Source organism: Vanessa tameamea, chromosome 7, assembly GCF_037043105.1.
Source record: "Vanessa tameamea isolate UH-Manoa-2023 chromosome 7, ilVanTame1 primary haplotype, whole genome shotgun sequence".
In the NCBI taxonomy this organism is placed as follows: Eukaryota; Metazoa; Arthropoda; class Insecta; order Lepidoptera; family Nymphalidae; genus Vanessa; species Vanessa tameamea.
Genome location: NC_087315.1, coordinates 10,817,546 through 10,830,834, shown reverse-complemented (window position 1 = coordinate 10,830,834; position 13,289 = coordinate 10,817,546). Strand labels below are relative to the sequence as shown.

Sequence of the window (13,289 nt, the reverse complement as noted above, 5' to 3'; positions counted from 1 at the left end):
TTAAAAACGTTCTTTGATATATAACATTGCGTGAAAGTGTGATTGACCGAATGATTTATACAAAGCATAATTATTTACTACAACTAAGTTGCAATTATCATAAATTCGTCGTCGTCAATATCATAAAATTAACGTTGAAAGATGAAAAATTACGCATCGTTCAATATATTGTTGTCTCCCTCTCACTCGTATCATAACAAGTACCATCAAATTTGATTTTAATTATTAAAACGCTTTGATCTAAATATATTTCTACTAGTATGCCTTGGGCTATATATATATGAAGGCTATCGTATATATTTAATTGTGTAATTTGATTAATGAAAAATATTATCTACTGATATTTTTGGCAGTTCTCCGTTCTATCGAATCTGCACTACGAATTCTTATTAGTTTACATTTAATTTATCTTATGATCCGAATACTTTTCTACGATAACATCAAATAATGTCTTTATATACGTATGCAAACAATAACGCAGATAATATTGTTATTAATTTGGAAAAAAAATACACGGGAGAATTTCCACGTTTGGTGACATCACGTCGTAAATTGTAATCACTTGTTCGAAGCAATTTGTTTTGAGAAACGTCACTTATGAATAACATTAATGGATAGTAATATCATTTTATTTACTATTCCAACGGAGTTATTATACATTTCAAAAGTTGTTTAATGTATAAGCAACGAATTAAAGCAATCAAAATCTTAAAAAAGATTATAAGGTGATGTATTTTCAATTATGAAATAAAGTATTGATACAACTGATTGTCATATAATATTCGGCCTAATACGGCGGGTCTTGAAGCCTACAATTGTGCACAGGGGATCGTACATTATACAGTAGTTGATCACTATGAAAGGATTTTTGAAAATAAATGTCTAAATAACTTGTAAGTGTATTTTGAAATTCATCCTCTATTTGTAAGGGGTAAAATCTTTACTAATATTATAAACACGAAAATATGTTTATGTGTTTGTTATGTTGTCACCATTTAACTATTTAACCCGACCATCATGGAATTTAGGATACTTCAGTTCTTAGTCTTGACAAAGTATATACGGTACCTAACATATGTCTCCTCACAGTTGGGCAATTGCGCAGGTGGAAACTAGTAGGAAATAAATATTTGTAGTTTAAGACGTTAACTTTCCGATCCACGGGTTTGTTTACCTTGTTTTTCGTACGCGGAAATAACTCATCTCGTAACAAAAGGGTTCAGGGGGCAACGCCGAAGCAGGTTCTTCAATAACTCAGATCCTATCGAGCGCACGGCTATTATATACAATTATACCTTGCCCTTTCTGTTTCAGCTCAAGTCATAGATTTTTTGAAATCTTCTAAATGATTATAATCATTATTGTCATTCTTGAGATTATACAATTTTCAATCAACTTCATAATCGGTTAGGGCGATGAAGCATAAATTCAATCACACTTTCACATTTAAAGTATTTTTATAAGTGATACAATTTGATATTCCACAAGTGCTATAGCTACTTACATTGGGATCAAAGTAATGTATGTGATGTTGTCCAATATTTATTTATTTATTATTTATATTGCGTAAAATTGCATCAGTTCTATGATATAGTCATAGTCTAGATCAATGTCATTCTATATAGCGATTTCATTGATTCTTTAATAATATATTATTCAACCTGAACCGGTTTATGTTGTCTTAACTATGAATATTGAATTCGAATTGGTATAAATAAAAAATATATATTGTTTTTACTACTTTATTATTTTACTACTTTATGAGAAAAGTTATGATAAGTTTTTTAATATACTGCGCAGTTTTCTAAATTTTTTCTTTCATAAAAACCTTTCAACGACAACAGAAAAATCATTAGCAAAATTGGTTCAACCGTTCACGCGTGATGCCGTGACCAAGAGAAATAGGAATTGATTTTCCATTTCCTAAATACAATCTTAAAAAAAATCATTAATGTCAAATTCTTCTTCTTTCTGTTCCTGGGATTTATTAATGCCGGCTATATTGCCAGGGCCTACCTTCCGTCTAAACCTACTCCACTTTGCACGATCTTTAACGTCATGCCATTTCAATTTGTATAACATTCATACAGACTTTCTTCCACGTTCTGCACATTTTTAATAAATATTCTGTTTACAGATATAGTCTATGTAGTTATATGCAAAAGTGTTTAGATTTTGCAGTGAAATCAGATATTATTACGCTTCTGTTTGAACTAGATTGACTTTAGTGGTTTATATAATTAGTGTACTACCAAGTTTGGCATAAAAGAGAAAATTTTAACAATATGAACTTTATAGTTACAATTTCACTCAGAATAGTTTCGTTCAAATAAACGGTTAGATACTTATTCGGTCAACGCTAGCGATAATGACCATAAGATGAAGAGTCCATAATAGTACTTACAACATACATATATAATTGTATTTAACTAACATGATTGTTTTTTTGTTTGTTGAAAACTACTAACTAACTACTGATTTTCCTGTCGGTTTTTCTCGGTAGAATCTACATTCCGATCCGGTGGTAGCTTCACTTAATATAGTTTGTTAAATGACGATTCAAAAGTGCTTGTAAAAGCCTACTTGAATAAACTATATTTTGATTTGATTTGATTTATAATTGTACTCTCAATTGCCCTCCAACCGGAACACACTTTTAGCTTTAGAATAACTGATATTTTATAACTGAACTCTTTTGAGCTTTGTCGGCTTTGTAGAATAGAATTCTGGAAGTTAAGAAATAGAGATTGCAGAATCAGAAATTGCGTAATTAATTACTATGTAACCCTATGCATTTACCGCGGCCAAAATTGCCCAAAGGAGTATCATCAACTGACATGTGGTTTGAACATAGAAAAAAAGATTTGTTTTAAAAGAGCTACTATACGAGTTTCTTGCCTTTTCTTGCTGGAAGCTGCTTTCCGTCCGATTCAAGACATTTAAATTTCTGTATTGTAAAGTTTACTTGAATAAACTATTATGGATTTGGATTTGGAAACCTAACCAAATGAGGCTACACAAAACTCTACCATCGTATCGATGCTTCTAATATCAGCGTTATATATTATTATAGTCGATATTCACAGATTATATAATAATAATTGATGTTGTAAACGTTATCACATCGTGCTACTGAACTAAGAGGTCGACTTTATTCTATCTGATAACAATTGGCGCTGTTATGACATATGGAAATAGCAAACGTTTTAATTAAAAAGTAAACAGAGGTTTTATTCTACTCAGTATTATCAGTTTATATAATAAACAAACAGTGATTAATATATGTTGTACTGCGGGTGAAAACGACGACGAATCTTCTCTTTTTTTCCTTAGTAATTTGACATTTGTAGGAAGAAGACAAAGCGTTGTGTATTCAACCGGTAACTATTGTTTATTTGCAAGAATATTAATATGAAATACAATGTTTAGCCCTTGTCAGTAGTCGTATTAAAAAATCTGATAGTAATATTTTTCGATTTATATTTCGAGATACGCGAATTTTTATTTGTCATTCATTATTATTTGTCTCAAGCAGTTACTTGCATAGCAAAGATATTTAAATAATTAAGTTTCTGAAAAAAAAAACAAACATCCTGTAAATATCTCACGGCTTAGGTCTCCTTTGTCTCCTGCTTCGATGAGGGTTGGTGATGTCAGATATTCATCAACCAGATGCTGGTTTCTGTTGAGCACGAGATGAAGAATTGTAGACACAATTTGTTATTTTTAAATTAACGATTTTATTTTAATGCTGATAAATAACTTGATTATGTATTAACATGTTTTTTATAAAATAAAATACATAATACTTTTAAAATATCTATACGAAAGAGCGATTTAAAATACTTTATTGTTACCATCTGTTGATCGAAATTTTAAACTCAGAACAAAATATATGAAATATTTGTTATGGACAGATACCTACATGTTTAAATGATAAAATGTAATAAAGCCCATTGTATATTCTGCAATCGTACTAAATGCTTTTATATAATTATTGTAGCTGATAAGAAATGTGTTCGAATAGATGGCGATTAATCTCAATTTGATTTCATTTTATCGTGTTATCTGAACTTGATTATTTAAAAATCATGATACTAAGATACGATCCGTTGTACTGTAGACTTGCTAGGAACATAGATGAAGTCATTTGTCTGCTGATAAAATATTAATTTATTTGATAGTTAAGGTTGATCTAACGAGATAATCTGTATATAACTATTAAATTCTAAGTGTCGATTTTAGTCTGTGGAAAAAAGGGTATCATCAAGATGAAAAAAAAAAACAAGTATTCTCGTGTCTGTTATCAAAAAGTAAATAGTCTGAAAATAGAACGAGGCTATGGATATTTTTTTGCAATTTCTTTGTATGTATCTATGGTTGAGCCGAGATGGCCCAGTGGTTAGAACGCGTGCATCTTAACCGATGATTTCGGGTTCAAACCCAGGCAGGCACCACTGAATTTACATGTGCTTAATTTGTTTATAATTCATCTCGTGCTCGGCGGTGAAGGAAAACATCGTGAGGAAACCTGCATGTGTCTAATTTCAACGAAATTCTGCCACATGTGTATTCCACCAACCCGCATTGGAGCAGCGTGGTGGAATATGCTCCATACCTTCTCCTCAACGGGAGAGGAGGCCTTAGCCCAGCAGTGGGAAATTTAAAGGCTGATTATGTATGATTATGTATCTATGGTTCTTATTCATGATATTACATAGACGGCACCTTTGTTTACATTTTACATCGATTCCTTCTGACATGTTTGATCAACATTCACGTTTATCTTGACGTCCGTGAGATGAAGTGAAAATGATAAAAGTAGTTCAGAAGTTTCCCGGCGAACTGAATGTTTATCTTCATAATGTAAGTATAAATTTTTTTTTTTGATTAATGTCTATTTTTAACTAATTTTAAAAAAATATATTCGAAACAAACTCTTCAATAAATGCCAGCAATTAAACGGCTCTCTTATTGTAATTTGATATTGATGTCGGTTTTTTTTAAACTTTTCTAAATAATGTTTTGTCAAAAGTGTGCAATTTGGTTGACTGTAATAACTAAATCAAATCATAAATATAATCAATAGTACTTATAATACATTATTTTAAAATAATTGAATCATATCTAATAATTTATTTATTTAAAGATAGATTACAACAAATCTCCATAAAACTAAACATAACTTTATTTTAAAATACAATTTACATATTATGTAAATGCTTTTTACATATCAACTAGCAATTGTGTTAAGGTCAAGTCTAATCATTTACCATGACCTCAGATCGGACTGCATATCGAGTGTTTTATTTTGCTATTTTCTGGCCGGTTTCCAAATGCAAGAGACACCATATTCCTTTTCATTGACCTATATTTTTCATATTGATCCTTTTTTTACAGGAAGAAGGAGAAGACATTTGTGCATTTGTCGATTCAATTCTTAGATACATCTTGCCCTTAATATTTTTTTAAACCATCGGATGTTTTTCAGGCACTAATGATATTTTACTGCTCCTCAATTATAAGGCATTTCAAACTGGTTCCCTTGCTTGATATCCGGGTTGCATGTAATATTTTCGATAGAGTCCTTGTTAAAGTCATTGAAAACAAAAAATAAATGATATTATCTTATCAGTTATAATTACATTAATAAGATTAGAAATTTTGTTCGCTATAAAGGTTCGGATTACATCAAATTCATGCTTATCAGCATTTGATTGCTTAGCGATGTGTTAAGTGTCGGTCAGTCCTTCGACTATTGTCGGTTCATTGCTGATTGAAAAGGAAACAAGTATTTCTTAACGCATGCATATATTAAAGGAATCTACTCTTAAAATTTAATAATTACTTGTTTAAGTAATATGGTTTGAGCCAGTTTATACACAGATTGAAATGATTAAATTTATATAGTACATAACAAAAAATACATACTGTAAAATGCGGACTTAATACCAAGAAGCCGGTAAACCTTAGTTAACGTTTGTAGGCTTGCAAGAGGTTAGTTTATTCAAATACATCCGTACAAAACACATTCATTATACATACATATCTATATATAAATATAATATTAACTATACTTAAATCACACAATGTAATATCAACATAATCGTTAGATTAAAAAAAAAACTGTGCACGTACATGTATATTATGTCATAAATAATAAGCTGAATATCATCTTACGAATCTCTTCCGACCCCTTTTAGTTATATTTATAAATTGTTCTAACAACTTTCACTTTAACGCTTAAATTATGTAACTCATTATTATATGCAAGACTTTGAGTTTCATAGACTTAGGTCTCTGACCCCTACTCCCACTAATTTAGGTTCTAGATTGTAGCCTGGATTAACGACTTTCAAATCATAAGTAATCGAACCGGTAATTCTTCTATCGAACTTACAATGTTTAAAATACAGTACAAATCTGACCGATGTTATATCTTGACAATATTTACGATTTACGATATTAGTGTCTCAAGGGAATAAATATAATAGGTCACTGGGGACAATTGAATACCGCATCCCATAGACAATGGCTTTGTAAGATACAGAGTCAATTACACCGTCAATACGGACCGTACCTCGGAAACTAAGAAATGTCCCTTGGGCATGTTATTACACTAGCTTACTAAACAGACACAGCATACAAAGTTTTAGGCTGAGTATTTATATATTGTAAACTTGAATTATTTATACACATTCAAAGTTATTTCTAGACGGACAGGAAATATCGTGTACCGCACGTCTACGTGTGCGAGTAAACTAGTAAAGCAGTATGACGTTTAGCGAGTGTCAAGCGTAGCTGTCACGCACACAAAGATAATAAAGTTGGCTGGTATGTTTTAGTTATTTTGTAGTGCAAAGGATCTCCGATACAGCGAACTGATAAGTTCGTTTTGGAGCAAGTCATAGAATAAGTATAATAGTAGAAGTATTAGAAGTTATGCTTGGTGGTAGGGCTTTGTGCAAGCCCATCTGGGTAGGTTACCCACTCATCAGATATTCTACCGCCAAACAACAGTACTCAGGTGAGTGAGCCAGTATAACTACAGGCACAAGGAACATAACATCTTAGTTCCCAAGGTTGGTGGCGCATTGGTGACATAAGGAATTGTTAATATTTCTTACAGCGCCCTTGTCTATGGGCGGTGGTGACCACTTACTGATCTGATCCAATTTCTCATCCACCTAACATTTGGTATAAGTTTCAAGAATAATTGAAGTGGTTTTTAGATTTTCTCTCGAATAATTAATTATTAGCTTATACATGTTATAGTATCTTTGTTCTATATTGATGGTAAAGTAATTGAGTTATTCTAGAAAATTTGTTTATAATTAAATTCAATCAAACGCACGTCTCTCACGGTCTATCTTGAAGTGGAAGAACTCGTTCCTCTTTTGTCTTACCCTTATTGAGATTTCTTATCTTCGGTGTTTACGTTTGAAAATATACAATAACTATTATTAATTTAAGAATTATAATTATGTATTTATAATATAGATAAGAAAAATAGATTATTATTTAATATGCAATACAAATGACAAACATTTTATGAAAAAGTAAACGTTTTCTCTCTCCGATTTTGCTTTGGCGGGGTTCTCAAACTGTTCAGGATATATTATATATAATAATACTTTATATATTATTTAGTACTAAAATGTGCGCGTACCATACATTCAGGAGAAAAGTAAGGCGCAGGACCAATGGCTTTACGTTTTATACAAGGATACAACTGAAAATTTCACCGACTGACGGAAAAAACGAATAAACCTTTGTTATCCCTTTACGATTACCTTGCATAGTCTTTTATCGACTTATGATATAATGGGCACTCATTCATAATAATATAAATTTATTAATAGTCCGGATTGCTGTTATAAATTTACCCTACTATCTTTAGGAATTACATAAAACCTTGCCACCAAAGTGAAAGTAATATGTACTATGAGTTTTCTGAACAAAATGCGAAGGAATTTTTCGCTAAGAACGCCTCTAAATATTAAACCGACCCTTAACTATTAACCCTTATAATGGCGGGTAACCAACAAAAGTATTATTGGCGCCAGGCTGGCGATCGGCTGTAATCAACTACTAAGTTCCTCCACTCGTACAGCTAACTACTTATGAAATAAATGCAATGCCAATAAACTCATATAAATAATGACGGTTCATACTTATTTATCTATAGAAAACATTGCTTTTATTTATGAAAAATAAACTATTTAAATTAAATCGAATGTTTTTCAATTTCATAAATAGAATGCATAAACGTTCTAGAACTTATTCTTGTATCTTATCTCTGCGAACTATTTCGCATTATATTTGAAATGACGAAACCCTTTGTTTTATAAATCAATATTTGGATTATTGGGTTATAACCTACATAATATTTTTTCTATATGATATTAGCAAATTATTAATATTAGCTCAACGTTTAATCGCTTGGACATTTTATCTAACCCAAATACGAATGTCCTTGAAATTCTGGCACTTGAATTACGTAGCATAAATAAATAGGTTTAATAATATTCAACGGTAGGTATATAACTTCTTTTTTTTAAATATAGCTGTTATCTTTCCAATTCATTAATTAAATATGAGTTAAATTAAGATTATTTTATTTCGTGTATCGGATGCCACAAAATATTTTTAATTAAGTTTTATTGTAAGTGGAATTAATAAAGGAACTGGTATTTTAATGAGGTTTTGACGACATTATTTTTTAAACCGTATAAGGCGGCAAGATACAACTGCCTCCAAAGCTTGTTCTTTAAAACGAGAAAAGTAAGGAGTAATGAACTCTGTAATCAACGGTATTGATAATAAGCTTAACTCATTAAAAGAACTATTTATACAAAACAGTGATATCAACGAACGCTTTTTTTTATTTCAGGATTATTTATAGAAATAATAGAATATATTATTTTGAATAGTACTCACCCTATTTCGCGATTTTCTAAAGAATTATTCGACGACCTCGGAACCAAGGGCCTGTAGCTCGACCTGGTCATCTTGATCGTATTAGAATTCACGCACTCTAAGCATTCATTTACGATCACTTAACATTATTAACGCGTCCGACATATGACAATGCGTTTCAACAACTGATTGTTTATTCATTTTCACAACTAGATAAATGTTATCTATTTATCGAGGTACAGTCGACAGCGGCAAGCATAACACAGATAACAGTATAAAGCCGAAAACGGCTTGTAAAAGTATTTACGCTTAACCGTGAGTGGTGCGATCAATAAAATAAAGACGGGGTGAAAGCTCGCTCGCATTAACCACGCCTCCGACCCAGTCCAGCGAGCTTTTATATTAGTTTATTTTAACGCCATCTATGAGTAATCGCCTAAACTAAATATAAAGCTAGTGAGTTGTAACAGTGGGAGCTTTGATTTTTAATTCTGAAATAGTATTTTTGTTCAAATTACGAATATTTATATAATTATATCGTACAATAATTTTTATCCTAAGTCATTATATGATTTATATACTTTTAAATATTTTATTTTTCTATTAGTTCCAAAAATATGCCATACAATTCTAAAAATAGCTATATTCAACAGTGAGAGTTACTACGTTTAGAAATTGATCGAAAAATTGTGAATTAAGTAAATATTCTGATAAGTCGATTATTAGTCATCCTTTTTATTTTCTTCCGGCTTAACCTTTTCCTTTTCTTCTGGTTCTTCGTTAGGTTCATCGTCCACATTTCCTGGGTCCACTTCATACAGTTCGTCCAATTCGCATCCAACCTTTGCCAAATCATCTGCCGTGATGTTAAGATCAGGAAACCGCTTCTGTAAAAACATTTTTTTTTTATTATAATACGTTTATATCACATTGTGTGAATTATATTTTATTTAACAATACATTGTCGAACATATTATCTTAGAAATCAGTTAATCATCATCACTTCTTGTTCGTTCATTACTAAACAAAAGCGTCTCCTAGGGCTTCGTCTCTCAACATGATCGGCATATTTTATTTCAAACTAGGCATTTTTATTGTGTCGTGACTATCAATAATCTACAGTTAATTGGATAATGAATAACATTTAATAATTTAACTAAAAAGTTTATTTTATTTTTATTTTTTGTATAATTGTTGTTGAATCACGTTCGAGGATTAGACGACATTTTTAATTTGTCTACTTGTTAAAAATCTTTGTAATATTTAGTTATCATTCAGAATATATCGCTATGATTTTTAGTTCAAGATAGATAGATTGGCCAAATAGCTAATGGTAAGCCAATTAAGAATTATTAAGGATTTCTTTCATATCAACGTTGTCAACGCGCCGTCAAGAATCAAGATGTTATTCACTCCACTGTTACACCGCTCACCACAAATACCGGAACAGAATAATAATAGGTATTGCTGTTTAGCGCTAGAATATACGATGAGTAGGAGTGTATGATGATGGGTAGTAGGGTATGTGAGGTACTTATAGAGACTACCGAGCTTGTTACAAAACTCTACCACCAAATTAATGTTTATAATCTATTTTTTATCTATTTATATCTGCGGTAGCCCAATCATCAACTATTCTACTGACAAATAACAATATTTTATGTGTATTGCCATATTCTATTCTGAAATACGAGTTAGTTAAATGTTGAAAAAGAGTAACTACTGAGTTTCTTGCCGGTTCTTCTCGGTAGAATCTACATTCTGAACCGGTGGTAGCGTCACTTAATGTAGTGTGTTAAATGATGATTCAAAAGTGCTTGTAAAAGCCTACTTGAATAAAGTATATTTTGATTTTGAGTCAGTGTAATTAATGGTGAAAGTGAGTAAAGCTTAAGATTTTAAATTAGAATGCATATAAAAAATAACATCACTAATGTTTTACACAAAGATCTTATAATGGTGTCTTTATATATAGTACTAGTTGTCCGCCTCTTGGCTGACGTTTTAGGAGTTAGTTGTCAGGTGTTAGGCATAAAAAATAGCCTATGTGCTTCTTTGGGGTTCAACCTTGCCTCATATCAAATTTCATCAAATTGGATTCAGTAGTTTGGTCTTAAAAGAGCAGAAGATAGTCAGACAGACACACAGACAAAGGGACAGTTACATTCTAATTTATAATATTAGTATAGATGAGCCTGAAAAATGATGATTCAAAAATGCTTATGAAAGCTTTCTTGAATAAAGTATGTTTCATTTTGATTTTGATTTTAAATGAAGATTTAAAATCAAAATCAAAATGAAACATACTCAAAGACTTATCTTTAAGCTAAGTTAAATAAAAAAACCTCTATAGGTCTTAATCAAATATATTGTAGTGTTGGAGCTTGACTTTTAGTTCAATTTATTAGTGTCAATTAAAATATAGTTAAAATATTTATTTATTTTAAAATAAAGAGAGCCCTATCCTTTGACTGAATAACATTTTTGTTAAAGCATAATTAATAAATCATTATATTTTTTTTACTTGGTAAATTTGTTATTTAACCCTTTATAAATCAAATATGATCAGTAAATTCACTATTACATTCAGTCACTATGCATTATATATAATATTTACTTGATGGTAGGGCTTTGTGCTAGACCGTCTGGGTAGGTACCACCCACTCATCAGATATTCTACCGTCAAAGTTCCCATTGTTGGTGGCACATTGACAATATAAGGAATGGTTAATATTTCTTACAGTGCCATTGTCTATGGGCGGTGGTGACCACTTACCATCAGATGGCCCGTTTGCTCGTCCATAAAAAAAAAAAACATTATTTATATATCGAACAAGTTATTAACGCTAAATAATAATAAAACTTCATCAAATATATATTAATCATTCACTTAAACTACATAAAATTACATTGTTCATATACGTTACGAATATGTACTAGTATCGTAGAAGGTCAAGCTACTGCGTCATAACAAACGCCTCACCTGAAGCTCTGTAAGCGTATTCTGAATAGTTCTGTGTTGCGCTTGAAGCCTTAGTGGTAGTGTGAAAACTGCATGGAACAGTCGTATCATTACCCAGCACAGTATAGTCAATACACCATACGTGAACATCGTTTGAAACATAGACCAGAAATCCACATTAACATGTTGATGCCTCATTTTAACCTTTTATTTTTAATATAAACAACAAATTATTGCGTGATCCTTTCACTAATAACGACAAATTAAACTCCAATTGCAATCCTGGTTCACAATTTAACAATATCCAGATTTATATTGATTTATAATTCATTTTAAGACAGCATGGGCATCAAAGCATACGTGCATCTATATTGGCGGTTGGTTGTAGAACTGACCCACTTTCAATCGATTCGAGAATGACACCGTATACGAATTACTAATGGCTCAGATGTAGTCAACTCTAGCTTAAAAATATTGAAATAAAATTAATAAAATATATATTTTTTAATCGTGGAAATGTATTAAAGGTATTGCTTGCTTAAATTGGCATTATAAGCGCATATACATCTACGTATTACGGGATTAAATTGAATTTAAAGCTATCAGCGATTCGGAACGTATACTACCGCGAAGATCCTGCAAGAAGCTTAGTTAACTGTAAATCTAGTTAACGCTTTATCAAATAATTATTATTAGTCAACTAAATAGAATTAAATTTACGTGTCGTTCTACAACGCGCTTCTTTATCGTTTAAAAATAATTTTAGTACGAAGTTACGCTTATCAATTGATGTTTTTAATACAAGATACGATGTATTGGTAGGCTAAGTTGAAAACATTTTCTATTTTCCTTTTTAGTTCTTAACGTGTCTGTAGACATGATGAGGAACTTTGCAAATATAAATTAAATAATAGCGAGTATATACGAGTAAATTGTAATTGTTGACAAATAATATGTAAGATCTTTAATTTTAAAACAGATTTCAACTTTATCTTTAACTAAAGGCTCAAAAGTAAACTTTTACTTCTAATAAATATATCTTGAGGTATTTTCTAATGAAATCAGTCCTAATTAAATTAGCGAGAAGGAAATTAAAGATGAATAAACTCGTAAAGTTCCCAACCCAAAATGATGAGTCAGTCGTAAATATCATTAACAACGGGACATAGTCATTCCTTAAATGCCGTGTTTTGGAACAATTTCCTATGACTTGACCGAATTAGGCGTTTAATGCCTTAAAATATATTTAAAAAAACTGTGTTAATGATCAATTTTTTTTATGTATACTTTGACTGTGATATCAACGCCGTTGAGTTCGACGGGGAGAAGTGCTGGGTATCGGCAGGGCCGGATCTACCATATGGCTTTTTTGGCTTCAGCCCAGGGCCCCGTGGATTCAAGGGGGCCC

At 31.2% G+C, this 13,289-nt stretch overlaps 2 protein-coding genes across 2 annotated transcripts in view; both read right to left on the bottom strand.

Moving 5' to 3' along the window:
• Nucleotides 1-9,244, bottom strand: part of LOC113398345 (uncharacterized) — a 100,344-nt gene extending 91,100 nt beyond the window's left edge. Inside the window, exon 1 of the mRNA XM_026637058.2 lies at nt 8,941-9,244. Coding sequence (XP_026492843.1) covers nt 8,941-9,011 — 71 coding nt within the window. The 5' untranslated portion in view covers nt 9,012-9,244. The remainder of the gene's footprint in view (nt 1-8,940) is intronic.
• A 276-nt stretch (nt 9,245-9,520) lies between these two features.
• On the bottom strand, nt 9,521-12,250 carry LOC113398359 (uncharacterized protein). The gene is made up of 2 exons (XM_026637079.2): nt 11,903-12,250; nt 9,521-9,806 (listed from the first exon to the last, which is right to left on the bottom strand). The coding sequence occupies exons 1-2, from the start codon at nt 12,077-12,079 to the stop codon at nt 9,642-9,644; spliced, it is 342 nt and encodes a 113-aa protein (XP_026492864.2). The 5' UTR covers nt 12,080-12,250; the 3' UTR covers nt 9,521-9,641.
• Nucleotides 12,251-13,289: the final 1,039 nt, after the last annotated feature.